Raw genomic sequence first — 24,699 nt, 5'->3', positions numbered from 1 at the left:
TATTTATGTTAGGTGTGTCTAAAAATTTAAAAAAATGCTGAAAATATTTTAAAAATTCATTAAAAACATTAAAATAAGAAAAACAAAAAAGTAAAATTTTCTGAAAACTGTTTTTTGAAAACCAGAACCAAACAAGCTGATTATAATTTATTTTAATTTGAGAATTTGTATTAGACTGTTTAATATAATTTTTGTTTATAATTTTTAGGCAAAAATATTTTAAATAATATGAAAAAAATTGATTATTTGAAAGTTGAGGGAAAAGTAGTTTTTACTTTTTGATTATCAGTTTTTAATTTCATTAAGTTACACCAAACAGGTTTATTGTACATAATCACTAATTATTAAAAAATTAATAATAAAAAAATAAAATAAAAAACTACAAGCTCAAACATTGAGGTTTATTTGTAATTTTTTATTTTTTAATTAATTTTTGCAATTTTTTTATTAATTAACAATTATGTACAATTGGCTTGTTTGGTAATATCTAAAGTGTTTATTTAATTTTATTTTTAATATTTAATTAGCAAATATTATCGTAACACTTAATTTGTTTTAATAATTAATGTTATATACTTAAATGGCTTCTCTTTTTTTTCAAACTATATTTTCTAGTAAAAGTAACAGATGAACATTTTGCAAAAATGATGGCAACTTCTATCAGATGAATAAAAGTACTAATTGCGAGAGCCAGAAAAAAATATATATCAGCTTATTGGGGCTAACCTAAACAAGGCCTATAATGGATCTAACCCAAACTAATATCACACCCCCTATCTATATAAAGAGGGGGCATCCCATAAGATGAGGTATGCCTTATCTCTCTCTACCATATATCACACAAACACTTCTTTCTCTAGAGATGTCTTCTCTGATTTCAGTGACTAATTTCGTCATCGGAGTGTCTCCGGCCGGTAACCCCGGTTGGGTGGCGCCAACTACGTTCATCTTTGCAGATATACAGGGGCAAAGCTCCTCTCTTCATTGGATCTCTACAATCCATGTAAGAGGATTTTCATGGTCTCACAATTGACGTCGTCTGTGGAAAACATCTGCAAGAGTTCAACGAAGAGAATAACAAACATGTTCTTGTAAGTAAAAATTTGATCTTGCTCTCTACAAATTGGTTCTTGGATTAGATATACATATGTTCGTGCTTACAAAATAGAACTTTTTGTTCACTGTGCATCTCATCAAAATTTTTTTAAACAATATGGAATTCATGGTCTACTTTTGCTTCTCTATTTTCTCTCTCTACCAGTGGGTTTCACTTTTCTTAAAAGAGAGCATCTTTTCCGCAATTCAACAAGATTGTTCGGCCATATTCAATTTATTTCTTCTATGTATACTTAGACTCACAGGTGTCCAACCTTTATTCAATGACTTGACCAAGTTTATAGATATATGTGCAGATATTTGTTGCTTACATTTATTAAAAAAAAAATAAAAAAAAAATTTAATTAATGAATATAAATCAACATAAAAATAAATAAATAAAATACAATATATCAGCCGTGATGACACAAAATTGTTCGGCACACTCAAGCATGGATGCATCAAATTTGCCTTTGCTATACCATCAAACTTCTCCATTCCCTGCATTGAATCAGCTCAGTATCACTATTCGGCCAACATTGCTTATCTTAATATTTGGGCTTGCTTTTGAAGAAATATTGCTCCATAATTAATTATTTTCTCCCATAAAAATTGAGATTCAACGGGTTGCAGTAAAACTCGAAAATTAACATTTTTTGGAGTTTGTTTATATATTATACATTGCATGTATTAGTGCAAGAGACTTGTGATAGTTGCGCAGAGTTCAAATAATACGGAAGATAATATGAACCAACATGAACCACGCTAATTATGCCAAAGTGAGGCTCCGCTGAAGTAATGCGAAAGATCGAAAGGAATCGCTAGAGCAAGCCAAAGGATAACTCTGCAATTCAGCGACATCATTACCAAGCAACATTACTCGGCACAATTCCTTACTCGGCATCACCATTGGCCCATCGACTTGCCACTTCATTGAAGCTCATCCATCACTCTTGGCAACACATTGGTTATTATGGACTTGCCGATCATAAGTTTACGAACAATGGAGTTGTTCGACAATTCAACGAGGCTGGTCGGCTGTAACAACCCTCATACTGTTTACCGACTTATGACTGATTGATTACCGATAACCATCGATTATCGTTAAACTGAATTGATTATGACTGATAATTGAACTGATTAAAGTACTGAACTGACTGACTGAAATTGGAAACCGAATTGATTGAGTATATGTTAGTTAAATTGCATTCTATGTGTTTGACTGTATGATTATCTGTTCATGCTTATATGTTTAAACTGCTAATTGAAGGCCTTATCGGCGGCCGAATTAGAAACCGATTGATGTTCTATGACCCTCGTAATTAATGTGATTTTATGGTGTATTTACCTGAAAACTGATTGGGTATGATTAAATTAGATTAAAATAAGCTAATTAAAGAGTTTGACGTAATTACACTTTTGCCATCTAGTGGGGCCTTTGTTTACTCATATTTGAAGCCTTGTGTATGCTTTATCAGAACATTTCATCAGCCATTTTCTTCTTGTTCTAGCCGACCTTAGAGAGAGAGAGACTTGAGGAGTTGATTTCATCTCAATTTTGCTTGTGAATTGTTTGGAAATTGAAGAAATTGTTAAGGAGATTGCATATTTGAGCTCCCTTCGTGAACTACAAGACTAAAGGTAGCTCCATTGTCTTCTTGTTCATGTTTTGAGTTGATTGTTGCATGGTCCAGGTTAGATTGTAGAGCTAAGTCATGATTTGGGTCATTAATGGTGAATTGAAGCTCATTTCATGCATGCATGTTTGAATTAATGAGTTTTGAGTTGAATTCATGGTATAATGGTGCATGCATGTCCATACATGGTATAATGGTGCATGCATGTCCATAATTTTGTGGTACCCCATGAGTTAATCTTGTTTTTGAAGGTTTAAGCTCTTTTGAAACAGCATTAAAGCTTTGAAAATGATTTAAGATCATGCATGTTGCATGGTCATATTGTTCTTGGAAAATGGTTTGAAATTGGGTTTGAATATGGTTTTAATTGACTCACCTTTGGGGCTTGAATTCATAAATTGAGCTTTGAAACTTGTTATACATTGAATTTAGTTATGTTTTTCAGAATTTGGGCCCAAGAGGTCGAGTTTGGAGTGGTAGAATGCTTGGTTTGAGCTTGGGAGGCAAATCTGGAAATTTCAGATTTGGCTTCCTCGCTCGAGCGAAGGATTCCCCGCTCGAGCGAGCACCTTTGTCCAGGGCTCCGCTCGAGCGACCATCGAGCGACCATCGCGCGCAAAATCACAGCATCCAGTATTTTTACTGTTTCGACAGACCGCTCGAGCGAAGGATTCCTCGCTCGAGCGAAGCCTTTGATTTTGGACTTCCGCTCGAGCGAAGAAAGTCTCGCTCGAGCGAGGCTCCTATTTTCAGCAAAGTTTGCAAAATGTTTTCTAAGTGTATTTTTGCATCCTCATCCCATCCTAGGCATTCTTAGGCCTAGTTTAAGACATCTTGATGAGGATATCGTTGTAGAACACACCAAGGCAAATTAGGGATTAAGTTATGATATTTCCCAACTGTGTAGCTTAGTGTGTTCAACCTGTGAACTGTGTAGGGTTGGCGACTGGGGAGACACGCTCTAGCATACCGTAGCCCAAACTCTGTGAGTAACAATTGTGTAAAGATATGTTCAACTGATATCTTTTGAATACTGAACTGAACTGTTTACTGAACTGGTATTACTGAATGAATGTATGTCCTTTATTTCTGAACTGTACTGTGGCATCCTTGGTACCTACTGTTTACTGTTACTGTTACTGTTACAGAGATCTCTGTCGGTTCCCTCGTGGAGCCACTACTGTTTACTGACTGATGGCCATCATTACTGTTCGGTCTTTTAAGACCTACTGTTACTGTTATGCTAATGGATGTACCACATATGACTGTTTACTGTACTGAACAACTGAAATACTGATTGAATTGAACTGTTTTCATTACCGTAAGGACATTCATTCTAAACCTCTTTACGCATTATGTTATTCACTGGGCTTTAGCTCACTGTTTATATATATATGTAGGTGCTCAGCCACCAGATCGGAGCTAGGAGCGTGGGTTAGACTCCAGTTTTGTCAAGCCAGCCTTTGTGCCTCACTGCGAGGTTCCGAGTTGCCATGCTATGGCTTTGGGGTGTTTTGTTCGTTTCCCCCGTCTGTCTCCATACTGTTTGGATTACTGTATAGACTGTCAGTTGCTAACTGTACTGTTATCAAGGGATTAGGTCCCTGTACTGTGTGACTGTAAATTTTGTATAGACTGTACTGTTTGTATATGTATGAATGCATGAAAAATCTTTTTGGCATACAGACTGTCACAGCTCATTGGACATTGTTTAATTACTGTATTGGCTTCCGCCAGGCCCTGTACTCTGTTTTACTGTATTACTGTTAAGCAGGCCTTCGGTAATCTCGGATTACTGGCCGGTTACGGTGCTAAACCCATAGGGCCGGGTTTGGGTCGTGACAGAGTGGTATCAGAGCGATACTTCCCACGAGTTATACCGCACACACGTGTCCAAATGAGCTATAGGGTGTCCTAGAAAAGTGATTAGGGCATCTCATGAGCATGATAAGTGTGTGGTTATGTTATGACTGAATACATACTAATGTGGTAAACTGTTAAACAAATGACTGCTTATGTTTAAAACTGTTATAACTGCTTATAGTGAAATGGACAATGCAAATGAACCTGAGTCCTCATCTACTGAGGCAAGAATGGAAAGAATGGAAAGAATGATGGAACTGATAACTGCTAGACTTGAACAACAGAACCAACAGCCTCCTCCTCCTCCGGTACAGCCGGAACCTAATGCGAATGTGGATGATGGGGATATTATTGCTCTCACCCATAAATTCAGCAAGATGAAACCGCCATCCTTTCAGGGAGGCCTTGAACCGTTAAAAGTTGAAGCTTGGGTTCTGGAAACAGAAAAATTATTCGAAGTGTTTCCGTGCTCAGAAGCGAACAAAGTATTGTTAGCTACCTTCACCCTACAAGAAGAGGCTAGAAGGTGGTGGATGTTGATCCGTGATACAAATACTGTTTTGACTTGGGCTCAGTTCAAGGAGTCCTTCTTTGAAAAGTACTTCCCTCAGTGTGTCAGGGATAGAAAAGTGATTGAATTTGAACAGCTGAAACAGGGCACAATGTCCGTTGCAGAGTACGAAACAAAATTTACTGAACTTGCCCGTTATGCACCGGATATGGTGGATACTGAGTATAAGAAGGCCAGAAAATTCGAAGGTGGCCTTAATGTTGCAATCCTTGATCGAATAAATGTCTTGAAACTACCGACTTTTGTGGGTGTTCTCGACCGGGCATTGATGGCCGAGTCGAACATTGCAGCAGTGAAACAATCTGAAACACCAACAACCGAATGGCATGGTAAAAGGCAGGGTTTCAAATTCAAGAAAGGCAAGCACAACCCAGCCAACAAGAAACAGAATACGGGGTCGACAACTAGCCCCAGCCAAGTGAGTGGGTTCATACCACCCTGTCCTGAGTGTGGCAAGAAGCACAAGGGGGTCTGCTACAAAATATCTGGAGCCTGTTACAGGTGTGGCAAGGTGGGCCACATGGTTAAAGACTGCCCCTTTGCTCCACAAGCCAGTAGTAAAGCTGAACCAAGCGCAGCAGCATCAACTGTAGCACCAAAGCCTAACCCCAGAGCTACCGGGAAAGAGCCCATGAGGCAGGGCCGAGTGTTAGCCCTAGTACCGGGAGACGTGCAAAATACTGAGACCGTTGTGTCAGGTATCCTCTCTATCTGTACACAAAATGCATATGTATTGATTGATTCGGGGTCTACACATTCTTATGTATCGCATGCTTTCTCACGGAAAATGAATAGACCCTTAGAACCTATGAACTATCTGCTAGCCGTATCATCACCCGTAGGGGGATCCATGACATGTGCTTATATGTACCCCGCATGTGAAATCATTGTTGGGGATATGCATCTGTTTATTGATTTACTACCATTGAACATTGATCATTTTGATGTAATATTGGGGATGAATTGGTTACAAAAATATCATGCCACTATTGATTGTGTGACCAAGCAAGTTGTTTTCCGTCCACCTGGTTTGCCTGAATTCGTGTTTAATGGGAGTGGAGTAGTACCTCCTCCGTATTTGATTTCGTTAGTAAAAGCTGTTAAACTAATTAGAAAGGGGTGTAAGGGATATCTGTGCTCTGTACTGACTGTATCTACTGATGATAATGCTAATGTGAACTGTGTTCCTATAGTCAGAGAATTCCCAGACGTCTTTCCAGAAAATTTGCCAGGAGATTTGATTGACAGGGAGATTGAGTTTACTATTGATATGGTTCCCGGAACACAGCCGGTTTCTACAGCTCCGTACCGAATGGCTCCAACTGAATTGAAAGAACTGAAAGTGCAACTGCAAGAGCTGTTAGACAAAAAGTTCATCAGACCCAGTACCTCACCATGGGGTGCGCCTGTTTTGTTTGCCAAGAAGAAAGATGGCTCGTTGAGATTGTGTATAGACTACCGTGAACTGAATAAGGTAACTGTAAAGAATAAATACCCATTACCGCGTATTGATGATTTATTTGATCAGTTACAGGGTGCACAAGTGTTTTCCAAAATCGATCTCCGATCGGGGTATCATCAACTGAAGGTTAAACCAGAAGACATTGATAAAACTGCTTTTAGAACAAGGTATGGCCATTATGAATTTTTAGTTATGCCATTCGGAGTCACGAATGCCCCTGCTGCTTTTATGGACCTCATGAACAGAATTTTTAAACCATACCTTGATGACTTTATTGTTGTATTTATCGATGACATATTGATTTACTCCAAAAGTATAGAACAGCATGAACATCATCTGAGACTTGCCCTACAAACCTTAAGAGAACAGAAACTGTATGCTAAACTGTCTAAATGTGAATTCTGGCTTGACCATGTTATGTTTCTGGGGCATGTTGTTAGCAAAAATGGAATATCTGTTGATCCGCAGAAAATTGAAGCTGTAGTGAACTGGCCTAGACCGACAAATGTGACTGAAGTCCGAAGCTTTTTGGGACTGGCTGGATATTACAGAAGATTTGTCAAAGATTTCTCCAAAATTGCCCTACCATTGACTCAGTTAACTCAAAAGGGGACATCATTTGACTGGACTGACCAAAGAGAATCTGCTTTCCAGGAGCTGAAAACTCGATTAGTGACTGCACCAGTTCTTACCTTACCTTCAGGTACGGATGGCTATACTGTATTTAGTGATGCTTCTCATAAGGGTTTGGGGTGTGTTTTAATGCAGAATGGGAGAGTTATTACTTATGCTTCCCGACAGTTGAGACCCCATGAAAAGAACTACCCAACCCATGACCTGGAACTTGCTGCAGTGGTGTTTGCACTGAAAATCTGGCGTCACTATCTGTATGGGGTGACATGTGAAGTATACACCGACCACAAGAGCTTAAAGTATTTCTTCACACAGAAAGAACTGAACATGAGACAGCGGAGATGGCTGGAACTGATTAAAGACTATGACCTACAGATTTTGTACCATCCGGGAAAAGCCAATACTGTTGCCGATGCATTGAGCCGAAAGTCAATTGTCAACTTAGCTTGTTTGCTCACCGGACAGAAAGAGTTGCTTTGTGACCTTGAAAAATCTGAAATTGAAATTGTTTTGAGAGACCAAGGTGGAACCTTAGCTACTATTTCTGCTCAACCGGCACTGATTGAAGAGATTAAAGAGAAACAACAACTGGATGACTTCTTGAAGAAGATCATCGAAGAAAGAGAATCTAAACCGAGACCGGGATTCAAATTTGAGAACAATGTACTGAAATTTCATGAAAGACTGTGTGTACCGAATGATACTGAACTGAAAAGAAGAGTTCTGCAAGAAGGCCACAATTCGAAATTATCTATCCACCCGGGGAATACGAAAATGTACCAAGATCTGAAACAGAATTTCTGGTGGCCGGGAATGAAGAAAGAAATTGCTGATTTTGTATCCAAATGTCTTCATTGCCAACAGGTCAAAGCTGAACATCAACGACCTGCCGGACTATTGCAACCCTTACCCATACCAGAGTGGAAATGGGAGCATATCACGATGGATTTTATCGTTGGGTTACCTCGCTCCAAAAAAGGTATGGATTCAATTTGGGTTATTGTTGATAGATTAACCAAATCTGCTCACTTCTTACCTGTCAAGACAATCTATAACGCGGACAAATTGGCTGTTATCTATATTGATGAGATTGTAAGACTACATGGAGTGCCTGTGTCTATTGTTTCTGACAGGGATTCGAAGTTTACATCGAGGTTTTGGCAAAGCCCACAAACTGCACTGGGTACTGAATTGAGACTGAGTAGTGCCTATCATCCTCAGACAGATGGCCAATCAGAAAGGACCATCCAAACTCTGGAGGATTTACTGAGAATGTGTGTCCTTGATTTTCAGGGAGACTGGGAAAGTCATCTGCCATTAGTTGAATTCACCTACAATAACAGCTACCATTCGAGTATTGGTATGGCGCCCTTCGAGGCATTGTATGGCAGAAGATGTAGATCTCCGATTTGCTGGGCAGAAGTTGGAGATGGGCCTTTGCTTGGGCCCGAGATTGTTTATGAAACAACTGAGAAAGTGAAACTGATACAACAGAGACTGAAAACTGCACAGAGTAGACAGAAGAGTTATGCTGATATCAGAAGACGAGACAGAGAATACGAAGTGGGTGATCACGTATTTGTGAAAGTGACACCAATGAAAGGCCAGACTCGTTTTGGAGTCAAAGGCAAGTTAGCACCAAGATACGTCGGACCGTATGAGATTATTGAGAAAATCAATCCGGTGGCGTATCAAGTTGCGCTTCCTCCTGAAATGGAGCACATGCATAACGTCTTCCACATCTCTATGTTGAGAGACTACCTTCGGGATCCTTTCCATGTAATAGAGCCTACTCGTGTAGTGTTGAGTGATGACTACACTTACGAGGAACGGCCTATACAGATTGTAAACAGACGAATCAAGAAACTGAGGAACAAAGAGATCCCGTTAGTGAAAGTTGACTGGCAAAACCACGGTGGCGTGTATGCCACTTGGGAAAGGGAAGATGACATGGCCAAACGATATCCTGAACTGTTTCCACTGAACCCTGTTTTCTTCCAGAATGAAGGTAACTCGAGTTTAGAGGACTAAACTCTTTATAAGGAGGGGAGACTGTAACAACCCTCATACTGTTTACCGACTTATGACTGATTGATTACCGATAACCATCGATTATCGTTAAACTGAATTGATTATGACTGATAATTGAACTGATTAAAGTACTGAACTGACTGACTGAAATTGGAAACCGAATTGATTGAGTATATGTTAGTTAAATTGCATTCTATGTGTTTGACTGTATGATTATCTGTTCATGCTTATATGTTTAAACTGCTAATTGAAGGCCTTATCGGCGGCCGAATTAGAAACCGATTGATGTTCTATGACCCTCGTAATTAATATGATTTTATGGTGTATTTACCTGAAAACTGATTGGGTATGATTAAATTAGATTAAAATAAGCTAATTAAAGAGTTTGACGTAATTACACTTTTGCCATCTAGTGGGGCCTTTGTTTACTCATATTTGAAGCCTTGTGTATGCTTTATCAGAACATTTCATCAGCCATTTTCTTCTTGTTCTAGCCGACCTTAGAGAGAGAGAGACTTGAGGAGTTGATTTCATCTCAATTTTGCTTGTGAATTGTTTGGAAATTGAAGAAATTGTTAAGGAGATTGCATATTTGAGCTCCCTTCGTGAACTACAAGACTAAAGGTAGCTCCATTGTCTTCTTGTTCATGTTTTGAGTTGATTGTTGCATGGTCCAGGTTAGATTGTAGAGCTAAGTCATGATTTGGGTCATTAATGGTGAATTGAAGCTCATTTCATGCATGCATGTTTGAATTAATGAGTTTTGAGTTGAATTCATGGTATAATGGTGCATGCATGTCCATACATGGTATAATGGTGCATGCATGTCTATAATTTTGTGGTACCCCATGAGTTAATCTTGTTTTTGAAGGTTTAAGCTCTTTTGAAACAGCATTAAAGCTTTGAAAATGATTTAAGATCATGCATGTTGCATGGTCATATTGTTCTTGGAAAATGGTTTGAAATTGGGTTTGAATATGGTTTTAATTGACTCACCTTTGGGGCTTGAATTCATAAATTGAGCTTTGAAACTTGTTATACATTGAATTTAGTTATGTTTTCCAGAATTTGGGCCCAAGAGGTCGAGTTTGGAGTGGTAGAATGCTTGGTTTGAGCTTGGGAGGCAAATCTGGAAATTTCAGATTTGGCTTCCTCGCTCGAGCGAAGGATTCCCTGCTCGAGCGAGCACCTTTGTCCAGGGCTCCGCTCGAGCGACCATCGAGCGACCATCGCGCGCAAAATCACAGCATCCAGTATTTTTACTGTTTCGACAGACCGCTCGAGCGAAGGATTCCTCGCTCGAGCGAAGCCTTTGATTTTGGACTTCCGCTCGAGCGAAGAAAGTCTCGCTCGAGCGAGGCTCCTATTTTCAGCAAAGTTTACAAAATGTTTTCTAAGTGTATTTTTGCATCCTCATCCCATCCTAGGCATTCTTAGGCCTAGTTTAAGACATCTTGATGAGGATATCGTTGTAGAACACACCAAGGCAAATTAGGGATTAAGTTATGATATTTCCCAACTGTGTAGCTTAGTGTGTTCAACCTGTGAACTGTGTAGGGTTGGCGACTGGGGAGACACGCTCTAGCATACCGTAGCCCAAACTCTGTGAGTAACAATTGTGTAAAGATATGTTCAACTGATATCTTTTGAATACTGAACTGAACTGTTTACTGAACTGGTATTACTGAATGAATGTATGTCCTTTATTTCTGAACTGTACTGTGGCATCCTTGGTACCTACTGTTTACTGTTACTGTTACTGTTACAGAGATCTCTGTCGGTTCCCTCGTGGAGCCACTACTGTTTACTGACTGATGGCCATCATTACTGTTCGGTCTTTTAAGACCTACTGTTACTGTTATGCTAATGGATGTACCACATATGACTGTTTACTGTACTGAACAACTGAAATACTGATTGAATTGAACTGTTTTCATTACCGTAAGGACATTCATTCTAAACCTCTTTACGCATTATGTTATTCACTGGGCTTTAGCTCACTGTTTATATATATATGTAGGTGCTCAGCCACCAGATCGGAGCTAGGAGCGTGGGTTAGACTCCAGTTTTGTCAAGCCAGCCTTTGTGCCTCACTGCGAGGTTCCGAGTTGCCATGCTATGGCTTTGGGGTGTTTTGTTCGTTTCCCCTGTCTGTCTCCATACTGTTTGGATTACTGTATAGACTGTCAGTTGCTAACTGTACTGTTATCAAGGGATTAGGTCCCTGTACTGTGTGACTGTAAATTTTGTATAGACTGTACTGTTTGTATATGTATGAATGCATGAAAAATCTTTTTGGCATACAGACTGTCACAGCTCATTGGACATTGTTTAATTACTGTATTGGCTTCCGCCAGGCCCTGTACTCTGTTTTACTGTATTACTGTTAAGCAGGCCTTCGGTAATCTCGGATTACTGGCCGGTTACGGTGCTAAACCCATAGGGCCGGGTTTGGGTCGTGACATCGGCAGCGTTACAACATTCGAGACCATGCGTATGCTTCTCGGCACTGCCGTAACTCAGCACCTTGCTCGGCAAAGTTACGAACCTATTCGGTAGCTCTATAACCACCGTGGCCATAAGAACAGCTTCGATTTCTCGCCACCGAATGCATAGCCAACAATGTGCACCAAGCTTTTTTGCTAAATACATTCCCCCATCCATCCAACATTCATTGTTCATCAACATTATTCGGCTTTAGAAATTTATTTGGCAACACATTATGCTGTAATATTGCTGAACTTTGCAATTCAGCTTTTCATTCGGCATATTACCAATTGATTAAAAATTACCAACTTTGCATATTATCAACTGCTTATCAACGCCACATATTATCAACTGGGCTTCGGCAATATTATTTGGTTTTGCAAACTTTATTCGGCACACGCTTCGCAAACTTTATTCGGCACACGTACATTATTTGCAAACCACAATCTTGCTCGGCACTAGTATCTCGGCATAAAACTCGCATCTCGGCTTGCCGAAATTCACATCTGAACCTACCACAAGATTCGCATCAACTTAAAAAGTCCAAAATCACTAACTAGAAGAGCCACGAACGAACCACAGGCCGCCAACAGTTGCGAAATAGACTAAATTTCTAGCAATTGGCATTTTTCAGAATTGTCAAATTCAAGCTTTGACTATACCAGTGTGAAGTCCTCGTCGAGACGAGTCTAACGCCACAAACTGCGTCGAAATCGGAGCTCAAACAAAGCCATACGGGCCTATCAAAGTTTGCCCAGAAAGTAAGTTACTTCGCTAGAGAAGACAACCGAGCCAGCCCATGCAAAAATTATTCTGTACTTCACGGCTGAATTACACCGTGCTGATCTGAGCTCTCAGTTCTATTTTGGCTATAATTACGCCATCAAGGGTCTGATCATAGCGATCCAATAGTCCTTTCCAACTATTTGACGCATTTCAAGTCCATCCGTACGATCAGAATTTGCAAATTCAGCTCATAAAAAAAAAAAACTATTTGCAGATTTTATTCAAAAATTGAGCGCAATGGCTCACTTTACATATCATCAAGCACCTTACTTTGTCTCGACTTCATTCCGATTTCGCCACGACACCGAACAAGAGCACGAAATCCGTTTCAAATTCTTATCGGCCTACTCGGCAATTTTGGCCCAAATCAATTTTATTCCTTCTGAATAACCAATCTTATTCACAAGCAATGGGGCAAATATACGTTGGACAAGACACTCACCTTTAAAAAATTGGCAACCATGGCCAACCAAGTTCTTAGCAAATCCAACTCCGAAGGGATGTCGACACACCGCGAAGGTAAGAAAAATCGCCGACCAAAAGATCAGCACAGTCACTGACCCAAGTGTAGCTGACCAACTTTTCGGCAAAATCACATTATATATGAAACGAACACCACAGATGTTTTGACACTAGTTACTCGGTAGTGCATCAAATTTACTCGGTAAGATTATTCGGCACCATTATTAATTCAACATTATGATCATTATTCGGCCGTGCATCAATTTTATTCGGCTAAACAACATTATTTGTCAACTTTATGCATTGTCAAGCCTCATGCAGCAACATTGGCCACAGTATTCGGCAACTTTATTCGCTTAACAACATTATTTGGCAAAACAATTGCCCACTGGGACATCAATCAATTTTCCGTTTTCCAATTGGGGCACATCAGCCGATCATCATCTCGGCACCTTTGATATGCATGCATACTCGGCCAACTTGGTACAAACATTACAATGACATTTACTTGAGTTACACACTCCCGCTCCTTTTCACACCGCTCTAAGCAAGCGCCAGTTTTGGGGCAATACATTACACACTTGGCAGTCGATCGCTAGCACTTGGCAGTCAGCAATTCGCATTTGGCAGTCGGCAGTTTGCATATTTTTGTGCGCCATCATTTTACCAAAGCCGAATCTTCCCTGCAACATAGGGCAATGGAAATCTGCATTCCTTCCGACTAAAACCTATCCTTCGAAAGTAATGGGGCAAGTCTACCTTGGACTAAACGCAAACCAAGCAAAATGCAAACCGAGCAACTTGACAATTAAATAGTCGGCCCAATATATCACCACTTAAAATTAGCATAAGTCTTCGAATACAACGTAATCTTCGCACTTGGCATGGAGCGCCATCAGCAAAGGCCTACACCCTTGCCCGGGGGTAATAATACCGCAGCCTACATCCTCGCCCGAGGGTAATAATACCGCAGGCCTAGACCTTCACCCGGGGGTAATAATACTGCAGGCCTACACCCTCTGTAGAGACCCTAATTTTTTTTTGTCATTACACTTGAAACCCTGAGCCTTAGGTTAATAGCATTTTTGCCTTAGTTCCGTAAAAGTCTGCGTAAGGGCCCAAGTAAATAATAACTTCTCCGTGTGTTACCATAATTAAATCATAGAACACCACTTTATGATTGGAACTATCCTAAAACTTGGTTTTATTTATTTTACCTCATAATTTCTAAATTAATTCACACATTTTATTTTTATTTCTATTTTTTTTTTGTTTTTATTGTTCTTTCATTTATAATTTATTTGAATAGAATACTATTGTGTATTTGAATATATACATAGTTTATATATATCTATATATAAAATAAAAGAAAAAAAAAATCTAGATATTTAATCTCTTAGCCATTAAGCTACCTTATATTATATAAGTGAGGCTTGTCCAAATCCCCTCCCACGTTTTTCTAAAGCCCAAGGAGAGGGTGAGAGAGGGAGAGTTGGCTCAAGGGAAGGGAGGTAGAGAAGTAAGAAGAAGAAGAAAAAAAAAAAAAGGGAAAAGAAAAGGAATTCTTGAAGGTAAGAACATACCTCTTCCTTATTTTCTCCAACTCTTTCATCATCTCATTCTATGGTCTAATATGCCTCTTGTGTTACAAATTGATGGTAAATAGGGTGTTTTTGGTGTGTGAAGGTGTAGGTATGAAATAGTGTCATTGTGTTGCAAACTTGTGAAATTAGGCACTACTGCAACTTTTATAATTTAAAAGAAATATCAAATCTATCTAATTCTCAAATCTGAATTTATTGTAGGGTATTTTATGTGTTTAGAGCTTGTGATAATTTTATTAGCTCCTAATTGTGTGTTTTTAGGGCTTGGACAAATTGTTGAAAAATCTGGTCATGAGTCTCTGAAAAACAGTCCACTTTTAGAAATTTTATAAAATTCTAGAAAAATCATCTCATATTGGTTCTTCTGTCAAAATTTAGAACTCTGAGTCTTCTTTCCAACAGAATTTATTTGAGTGAAAACCATCGGGTATATTGAGAGAAACGTTAGTTTCTCCAAAGGGTGACAAATCTGGACAGATTTTCGAATATAGTTTGTAGATGAATTTGTGGAGGGGCTGCGCAACTTCTAAAAATTGGAATTGAAACTAGACAGGTTGAATATATTTTCTGTGCAATTTCAGCCCCTAATTTGTCCTAGAAGTATTTTTACCAAAGCATTCTTGTTAGCCCAGTAGAACCGAACGGTGCTGGAAATTGTGTTATATTATGTTATTTGTCTCTAAATGTTTCAAAGCCTTTTTAATGTTATTTTCTTGCCTTACTATACCTATGAATGATGACCATGGACTATATTTCCTCTAGTATGTTTTTTTTCCCATACTCGTTTAAATGACCTGAATTATGATACCAAATGAGTTAAGTCTTGTGTAAGCGTTTTGGGCGAACCCCTAGGTTGACACAGACGTATTTAAACTCTATGCGGTGGTTTCAGGGTGTAAGCGAGCCCTTTTGTATGGTATGTGCAGGGTGTAAGCGAGCCCTAGGCACGATTTGGGGTGTAAGCGAGCCCACTTGTTTGGCCGTCCCTTTTGAGGTCCATCGATGTCGCTGACCGGTAAATAACCGGGAGGTGGGCATGGGTGGTAAGGTCTGCAAAGCAGCAAAAGGGGGAGTTCTGAGTAGTCCAGTGTTTAATCTTGTGATTGGGTAGAAGGATTTCTTTGGGGGGGGGGGGGGGTTCTAGATGCCTAGTCTAACTACTAATTCATAAAACCTTAACGTAAATATGTTATGTTACCTAATTTTTTTTTTTGTATGGTTGATTGACTGATAGAAGATATAGGGGTGTGTGTGTTTTTACTAGGCATTCCAAGCTCATGGCGTGTTATACCAGGTGAAGAAGCAGCTTACGACAGGGAAGGTTATCCCGAAGACAATCAAGATGAAGTTTTAGAGCCGTGGTTCACTTGAAAAATTTGAACTAGTAGTTTGTTCTTGTTTTCTCTTCCCTTTTACCTTTTGGTTTGACAGAATTTTGTAAACCTTTAGTAGAACTCAAATCAGTTATCTATGTTATAACGCTACTTATGTGTGTATATTAAAATATTGTGGTTATCTCTTTTGTTTGAGTTGTATTTTATATATTACTCTTGTGGTCTCGAATTTTGGGGCGTGACAAATTGGTATCAGAGCCCTAGGTTCAACCTTTAACCCACGCGTGTTGACTTGTGATTTTAGATATCCTTGCCTTTTACATTACTACATTTTGTTAACATTATACTATATCATATTAAAGGTGGACTAAAAAAAATAAATTTGTTTACCTACCGTAGAATGGATTCTGCGTCAGAAAGCGTTGATGACTGGGGAGTTTTTCGTTTCCAGAATAAGCGGGCAGTAGCTGTTAGTCCACAAAGACTTAACCGACGGTGTCAATTAGGAACGGAGTGCGTGATAAAGAAAGTTATTCGGAAAACAGAGGAGGATTTTTCATACTACACCACGCAAGCAAGACGAGCATTGGTACGCCGACGCCTCCAGTGCAAATACCGGGAGCTTAGGTTCGCTCTACAGATAGAGCGGAATGGTCAGACTTTTGCTGAGCTTAGGCAAGAGGTATTGGCTGAGGATCCGCATCCAGTGATGCGCCGCGTTGGACCTGAGAGCTGTGGCTCTTATCATCCTGAGTTAGAGGCTCCTTTTGTCTCGGTACTTCCTGGAGCTTCCCCTGCATTCCCTATAGAGGTGTCGTCAGAGTACTCCCCTACACTAGCCCAGTAGTTTCCAGCCTCCCCAACATATGCTCCTTTACCACCAGAGGATCTCGAGGAAGATCCTGAAGAAGATCCCGAAGAAGACCCAGAGGAATCGTTTGACTTAGGGTTGTAGTTGTCGTGAGACGAACCTTTTTGTGTACCTTTGTAAATAGTTTTTGTGTGGTTGAAGCGTGTTTTGTTTTGGTGTATACACCCTACACGCTAACCTAGATAGTGTAACCTTTTGTAAGAAGAAGTTATATGCGTATATATATAAAATATCTAGTTGGTTATTCTAGTGTATTGTATGTTATTTTATTTTATTCTGCTTGGTTTAATTGCATCATCCATTTAGGAAAGAAAATAAATAAATAAATAAATTAATTAATTACACCTCAGACCACATTAAATTAGACTATTTATTGAACACCGCTTCGCCTCCACAACAACCCTAAGCTTATATTACCCACAAACTTGGCAGATGGCGGACAATGTGGAAGCAAACGATCAAGTAAGATGCCGACGAGGACGTCCAGCTCGCAATCAAGGCGTTAATCGCGGTAGACCTATTCCTGCTGAAGAGTTGCCAAGACCAGTCGGAAACCAGATTCTGGAAGAGTTAGGAAGGCTTAGAAGAACGCAACCAAATGAGCGGATATATTTGTTATCTGAGTTCAGAAAGCAAAGACCGTCGGTGTTCACAAGTGAGCCTGACCCGAGAGTCGCTGAGAGCTGGATTCGTCAAATAGAAAAGATGTTGGAAACCATGGGTATTACTGTGCATACAGACAAGATTGCCCTGGCAAGTTATCAGCTAGAAGGAGAAGCGGATCATTGGTGGTCCTTGATGAAAAACTCTCGGGACACGACAAACATGACTTGGGCTCAGTTCAAAGAATTGTTTCTAAGAAAATATTTCCCAAACACAGTTAGACAAGAGCGAATTTGGCAATTTCAAACTTTGAAACAAGGTGAGATGTCAGTGACTCAGTATGTGGCCAAGTTTGAAGAGCTGGCTCGATACGTAGCCCGATATGTGGCAGATGAGGAAGAGAAAGCACAAAAATTTGAGTGGGGTTTAGACCCTATTATTAGAGGTAAAGTGTTACCCTTGCGCCTCCCTACATTTGCTGATGTGGTGGACACGACATTGGATGCAAAAAGAGAGTGGGCAGACTCAAAAAGGATTTGGATGATGAAAACGAAGAAAGGGGGTCAGTCCTTTGTAGGGCCAAGAAGAAATGACCGAAGGAATGTGGTACGGACACCATACACTAGACCGCCGCAACAGCCGCAACAACAAAGCCAGAAAGGAAGTTTACAAACCAAGCCTATTACACAAATCCAATGTTTTCACTGTCATCAGATAGGGCACAAGAAGTCGGAATGTCCCTAACTTTCTGGGATGGGAAATCAAGTAGGGGGTTCAAGCGCGAATGCTCAAGTTATTGGCGGGCAAAGGCCATGGATGAACAAGTCAGGAGGAAACCAAAAGGTTGGACCAACCGGTAATCAAAAAGCCACATGCAGAGTTTTTGCTCTCCAAGAGGAAGATAATGAAGATCCATCAGTAATTAGAGGTAACATTGTACTCTATCATTCTTGGGTTCACATTCTATTCGACTCTGGCGCATCACATTCTTTTATATCAACATCATGTGTTAAATCATTAGGTCTTAAATGTGAACCTTTAGAAACTACTTTACGTGTTGCATCACCCTTGGGAGGAAGTATTAGGGTAGGATTAATCTGTCGAGGGTGTGAATTAGAAGTGTCAGGGTTACACTTGAGTTGTGACCTTCGGGTCATGAACATGTCCAATTTTGACATAATCTTGGGAATGGATTGGTTATCCACCCACTGAGCAGTGATTGATTGCTACCACAAGAGGGTGACGGTTTGCACACCTAGTGGAACGTGTTTCCAATTTAAGGGGGATAGAGAGGATTCCCTAAGCACGACACATCGTAAAATGCAGTGGCGTCGACAATTTGCTGGATGGTTAGCAAGTTTGATCATTAATGAAGAAGCTCAATCGGACTTAAATCTTCCGCGTGTAGTTTGTGAATACGCTGATGTTTTCCCTGAGGAATTGCCAGGATTACCGCCACATCGTGAAGTAGATTTTAGTATCGAGTTATAAGCGGGTACTGCACCAATATCCCTGACACCCCACCGTATGGCGCCTGCCGAACTTCGGGAGTTGAAGACGCAACTGCAAGAATTACTTGAAAAGGGATTTATCCAACCAAGTACCTCACCGTGGGGCGCACCAGTTCTATTTGCAAAGAAAAATGACGGAACACTAAGATTGTGCATAGATTATCGGCAACTCAATCGGGTGACGATCAAGAACCGATATCCACTTCCACGGATTGATGACCTTTTTGATCAACTTCGAGGTTCGAAGCTTTATTCAAAGATTGATCTTAGATCTGGCTATCATCAATTGCGGGTCGCTGATGATGACATACCAAAAACTGCTTTCCAAACCCGATATGGCCATTACGAATTTGTGGTAATGCCCTTTGGATTAACCAATACACCAGCTGTGTTTATGAGCTTGATGAATAAGATTTTTACTCAGTACTTGGACTAGTTCGTGGTGGTGTTTATCGAGGATATTCTAGTCTATTCACCGTCGGAAGAAGAACATGAGCAACACTTACGAGTAGTTCTCCAGGTTTTAACAGACAACCAGCTGTACGCAAAAGCAAGTAAATGCGAGTTTTGGCTGAAGGAAGTCACATTTTTGGGACACGTCATGTTGGAGCATAGAATCGCTGTAGACCCGGCCAAGGTAGAAGCAGTATTAGATTGGAAACAGCTAACTTCAGTATTCGAAGTTCGTAGTTTCTTAGGGTTAGCCGGCTATTACCGACGGTTTATTCAAGACTTTTCTAAACTAGCTAAGCTGATGACTCGTCTAACACAAAAAGGGGTAAAATACGATTGGAACGAAGCATGTGAACAATCCTTTCAAGAACTCAAAAGTAGATTGACTAGTGCCCCAATACTCATCATTCCGGAGCGAGACATAGGATATACGGTATATTGCGACGCGTCCAAGGATGCGCTAGGCTGTGTGCTAATGCAAAAAGGGAAGGTTGTGGCTTACGGCTCCAGGCAACTGAAATCGCATGAAAAGAATTATTCGACACACGATCTAGAGTTGGCAGCAATGGTTTTTGCGTTAAAGCAGTGGCGTCATTATTTGTATAGTGAACAATTTGAGATTTTCACGGATCATAAGAGCTTGAAGTATTTATTCACGCAGAAGGACTTGAACATGAGACAAAGACGATGGCTAGAAACCTCGAAGATTACCATTTTACTCTATCCTATCATCCTGGCAAAGCTAACGTGGTGGTGGATCCCTTGAGTCGCAAGAACCGGGGAATTATTGCTAGCTTGGCACTTAAGGAATGGAACATGGTCGGAACACTTAATGAGTTTGGAGTACAGATGAAAGCTCAGGACGAGAAGGTATACCTTGGCGCTCAAATCGCTACACCCAAATTACTGAACGAGGTAATAGAGTCACAGAAGTATGATCAGGAGGTGGCGTTCATAAAAGCGCGAATAGCATCTGGCGATCCTATACCTGATTGGACGATTCATTTAGATGGAAGTTTGAGACATCAGCGTAGAGTGTTTGTACCACAAGATGAGTCGCTTAAAGAAAAAGTTCTGAAGGAGTTCCACCATTCGGTATTCGCAGTGCACCTAGGAGGGACGAAAATGTACCAAGACTTAAAACGCCAATACTGGTGGAACGGAATAAAGAAAGATGTGGCTCAATTCGTAGCCAGATGCCTTACGTGTCAGCAAGTAAAGGCAGAACACCAGTGACCTGGAGAGATGCTTCAGCCCTTACCAATATCAGAATGGAAATGGGAGCATGTAACAATGGACTTCGTCACAGGACTACCCAGGTCACCTAGAGGACATGATGCTATATGGGCTATAGTTGATCGTTTGACGAAAACTGCGCACTTTTTGCCATATAAAATCTCCGACACTTTGACATCGCTGAGTCATCTCTATATTAAAGAAATTGTCCGATTACACGGAATTCTTGTATCAATTGTGTCCGACCGAGACCCGCGTTTCACCTCGCGATTCTGGGGAAGCTTATAGGAAGCGCTAGGGACCGAATTATGTTTCAGTACCGCATTTCATCCTCAAACTGACGGACAGTCGGAACGTACCATTCAGACTTTGGAAGACATGTTAAGAGCTTGTGTGATGGATTTCAAGGGGAATTGGGAGCGATACCTACCGTTGGTAGAGTTCACGTATGGCATGGCTGCATTCGAAGCACTGTATGGCCGGCCTTGCAGATCACCAGTTTGTTGGACTGAAGTTGGAGAAATAAGTCTATTGGGCCCAGAGATCGTGCAAGAAACTACAGAAAAGGTGAAACTTATTCGACAAAGATTAGTGGCAGCTCAAGATCGTCAAAAGAGTTATGCAGATAAAAGGAGAAGACCGTTAACCTTCGCTGCCGGTGATTATGTTTTCCTGAAAATTCAGCCTCGCCGAGGGATCATTCGTTTTGGAAAGAAAGGAAAATTATCACCTCGATATATTGGACCCTTCGAGATACTTCAGAAAATCGGAGAGGTTGCGTACAAGTTAGCTTTACCCCCATAGTTGGCTGGAGTACATGATGTTTTCCATGTATCTATGCTGCAGAAGTATATAATGCACCCTTCTCACATCATCAACTGGGAAGAAATCCAACTCAAAGAAGACGCTACCTTTGAGGAGGGACCAATAGCAATTTTGGACAGTCAAGAAAAGAACTTGCGAGGGAAGACAATTCACCTTCTTAAGATACTTTGGCGTCACCATGGTATTGAAGAGTTCACCTGGGAACGTGAAGACGTGATGCGGGTAAATTATCCACAACTATTTGAGACGTAAGATATGATCTAATTTCGAGGACGAAATTTATTTAAGGGGGATAGGTTGTAGAGACCCTAATTTTTTTTTGTCATTACACTTGAAACCCTGAGCCTTAGGTTAATAGCATTTTAGCTCTAGTTCCGTAAAAGTCTGCGTAAAGGCCCAAGTAAATAATAACTTCTCCGTGTGTTACCATAATTAAATCATAGGACACCACTTTATGATTGGAACTATCCTAAAACTTGGTTTTATTTATTTTACCTCATAATTTCTAAATTAATTCACACATTTTATTTTTATTTCTATTTTTTTTTGTTTTTATTGTTCTTTCATTTATTATTTATTTGAATAGAATACTATTGTGTATTTGAATATATACATAGTTTATATATATCTATATATAAAATAAAAGAAAAAAATCTAGATATTTAATCTCTTAGCCATTAAGCTACCTTATATTATATAAGTGAGGCTTGTCCAAATCCCCTCCCACGTTTTTCTAAAGCCCAAGGAGAGGGTGAGAGAGGGAGAGTTGGCTAAAGGGAAGGGAGGTAGAGAAGTAAGAAGAAGAAGAAAAAAAAAAAGGGAAAAAAGAAGGAATTCTTGAAGGTAAGAACATACCTCTTCCTTATTTTCTCCAACCCTTTCATCATCTCATTCTATGGTCTAATATGCCTCTTGTGTTACAAATTGATGGTAAATAGGGTGTTTTTGGTGTGTGTGAAGGTGTAGGTATGAAATAGTATCATTGTGTTGCAAACTTGTGAAATTAGGCACTACTGCAACTTCTATAATTTAAAAGAAATATCAAATCTATCTAATTCTCAAATCTGAATTTATTGTAGGGTATTTTATGTGTTTAGAGCTTGTGATAATTTTATTAGCTCCTAATTGTGTGTTTTTAGGGCTTGGATAAATTGTTGAAAAATCTGGTCCTGAGTCTCTGAAAAACAGTCCACTTTTAGCAATTTTATAAAATTCTAGAAAAATCATCTCATGTTGGTTCTTCTGTCAAAATTTATAACTCTGAGTCTTCTTTCCAACAGAATTTATTTGAGTGAAAACCATCGGGTATATTGAGAGAAACGTTAGTTTCCCCAAAGGGTGACAAATCTGGACAGATTTTCGAATATAGTTTGTAGATGAATTTGTGGAGGGGCTGTGCAACTTCTAAAAATTGGAATTGAAACTAGACAGGTTGAATATATTTTCTGTGCAATTTCAGCCCCTAATTTGTCCTAGAAGTATTTTTACCAAAGCATTCTTGTTAGCCCAGCAGAACCGAACAGTGCTGGAAATTGTGTTATATTATGTTATTTGTCTCTAAATGTTTCAAAGCCTTTTTAATGTTATTTTCTTGCCTTACGATACCTATGAATGATGACCATGGACTATATTTCCTCTAGTATGTTTTTTTTCCCATACTCGTTTAAATGACCTGAATTATGATACCAAATGAGTTAAGTCTTGTGTAAGCGTTTTGGGCGAACCCCTAGGTTGACACGGACGTATTCAAACTCTATGCGGTGGTTTCAGGGTGTAAGCGAGCCTTTTGGTATGGTATGTGCAGGGTGTAAGCGAGCCCTAGGCATGATTTGGGGTGTAAGCGAGCCTACTTGTTTGGCCGTCCCTTTTGAGGTCCTTCGATGTCGCTGACCGATAAATAATCGGGAGGTGGGCATGGGTGGTAAGGTCTGCAAAGCAGCAAAAGGGGGAGTTCTGAGTAGTCCAGTGTTTAATCTTGTGATTGGGTAGAAGGATCTCTTTGGGGGGGGGGTTCTAGATGCCTAGTCTAACTACTAATTCATAAAACCTTAACGTAAATATGTTATGTTACCTAATTTGTTTTGTGTATGGTTGATTGATTGATAGAAGATATAGGGGTGTGTGTGTTTTTACTGGGCATTCCAAGCTCATGGCGTGTTATGCCAGGTGAAGAAGCAGCTTACGACGGGGAAGGTTATCCCGAAGACAATCAAGATGAAGTTTTAGAGTCGTGGTTCACTTGAAAAATTTGAACTAGTAGTTTGTTCTTGTTTTCTCTTCCCTTTTACCTTTTGGTTTGACAGAATTTTGTAAACCTTTAGTGGAACTCAAATAAGTTATCTATGTTATAACGCTACTTATATGTGTATATTAAAATATTGTGGTTATCTCTTTTGTTTGAGTTGTACTTTATATATTACTCTTGTGGTCTCGAATTTTGGGGCGTGACACCCTCACCCGAGGGTTATAATACCGCAGGTCTACATCCTCACCCGAGGGTAATAATACCGTGATCCATCTTTTGGCTGATATATCTACCTTATCTAATCTGTCTTATTTGGTTCATGCAATCATTTCCGTGCTCGGCACATAGAAATATTTCTACCTCGGCACGAAAGTCCATATTTGGAAGCAATCTTTGCACTCGATAATATAATACATCCTTGCCCTGGGTTATAATACCGCGGCCTACACCCTTACCCGGGGGTTATAATACCGTGGCCCATTGTTATAGAGATAGTATTACTCACTGGGCTTTAGCTCACCTTTCTCCTCTATATACATATATTTGTACATACATTCATACATACATGTATTCATCCAGCCATTCATTCATTTATGTTATTCATTTATCAAATGCATTCTTTGTCAAAGGACCTAACATTTATTTGAACAACGTAACTTGGCAAGAAAAAACTCTCATTCCTTCTACCGCAGACAATGAAAGTTTTGGAGCAATTGTGGGAGCCAGAAAAAAATATACATCAGCTTATTAGGGTTAACCTAAACAAGGCCTACAATGGATCCAACCCAAACTAATATCACACCCCCCATCTATATAAAAAGGGGGCATCCCAGAAGATGAGATATGCCTTATCTCTCTCTACCATATATCACACAAAACATTTCTTTCTTTAGAGATGTCTTCTCTGATTTCAGTGACTAATTTCATCATCGGAGTGTCTCCGGCCGGTAACCTTGGTTGGGTGGCGCCGACTACATTCATCTTTGCAGA

General features: G+C 39.9%; 1 protein-coding gene across 1 annotated transcript; it reads left to right on the top strand.

The window, feature by feature from the left end:
- The first annotated feature begins 17,268 nt into the window (after positions 1-17,268).
- On the top strand, positions 17,269-18,183 carry LOC145812845 (uncharacterized). The gene has a single exon (XM_082908070.1). It carries the CDS (start codon positions 17,269-17,271, stop codon positions 18,181-18,183), a length of 915 nt encoding a protein of 304 aa, XP_082764196.1.
- Positions 18,184-24,699: the final 6,516 nt, after the last annotated feature.

Source organism: Camellia sinensis, chromosome 15 (genome assembly GCF_055761805.1).
Source record: "Camellia sinensis isolate YWXY chromosome 15, ASM5576180v1, whole genome shotgun sequence".
NCBI lineage: Eukaryota > Viridiplantae > Streptophyta > Magnoliopsida > Ericales > Theaceae > Camellia > Camellia sinensis.
This window is presented reverse-complemented; position numbering and strand designations above follow the sequence as displayed.

Excerpts from the sequence above, each read along its gene's own strand:
- LOC145812845 (XM_082908070.1), top strand. The coding sequence starts at position 17,269 with ATGGCGGACAATGTGGAAGCAAACGATCAAGTAAGATGCCGACGAGGA.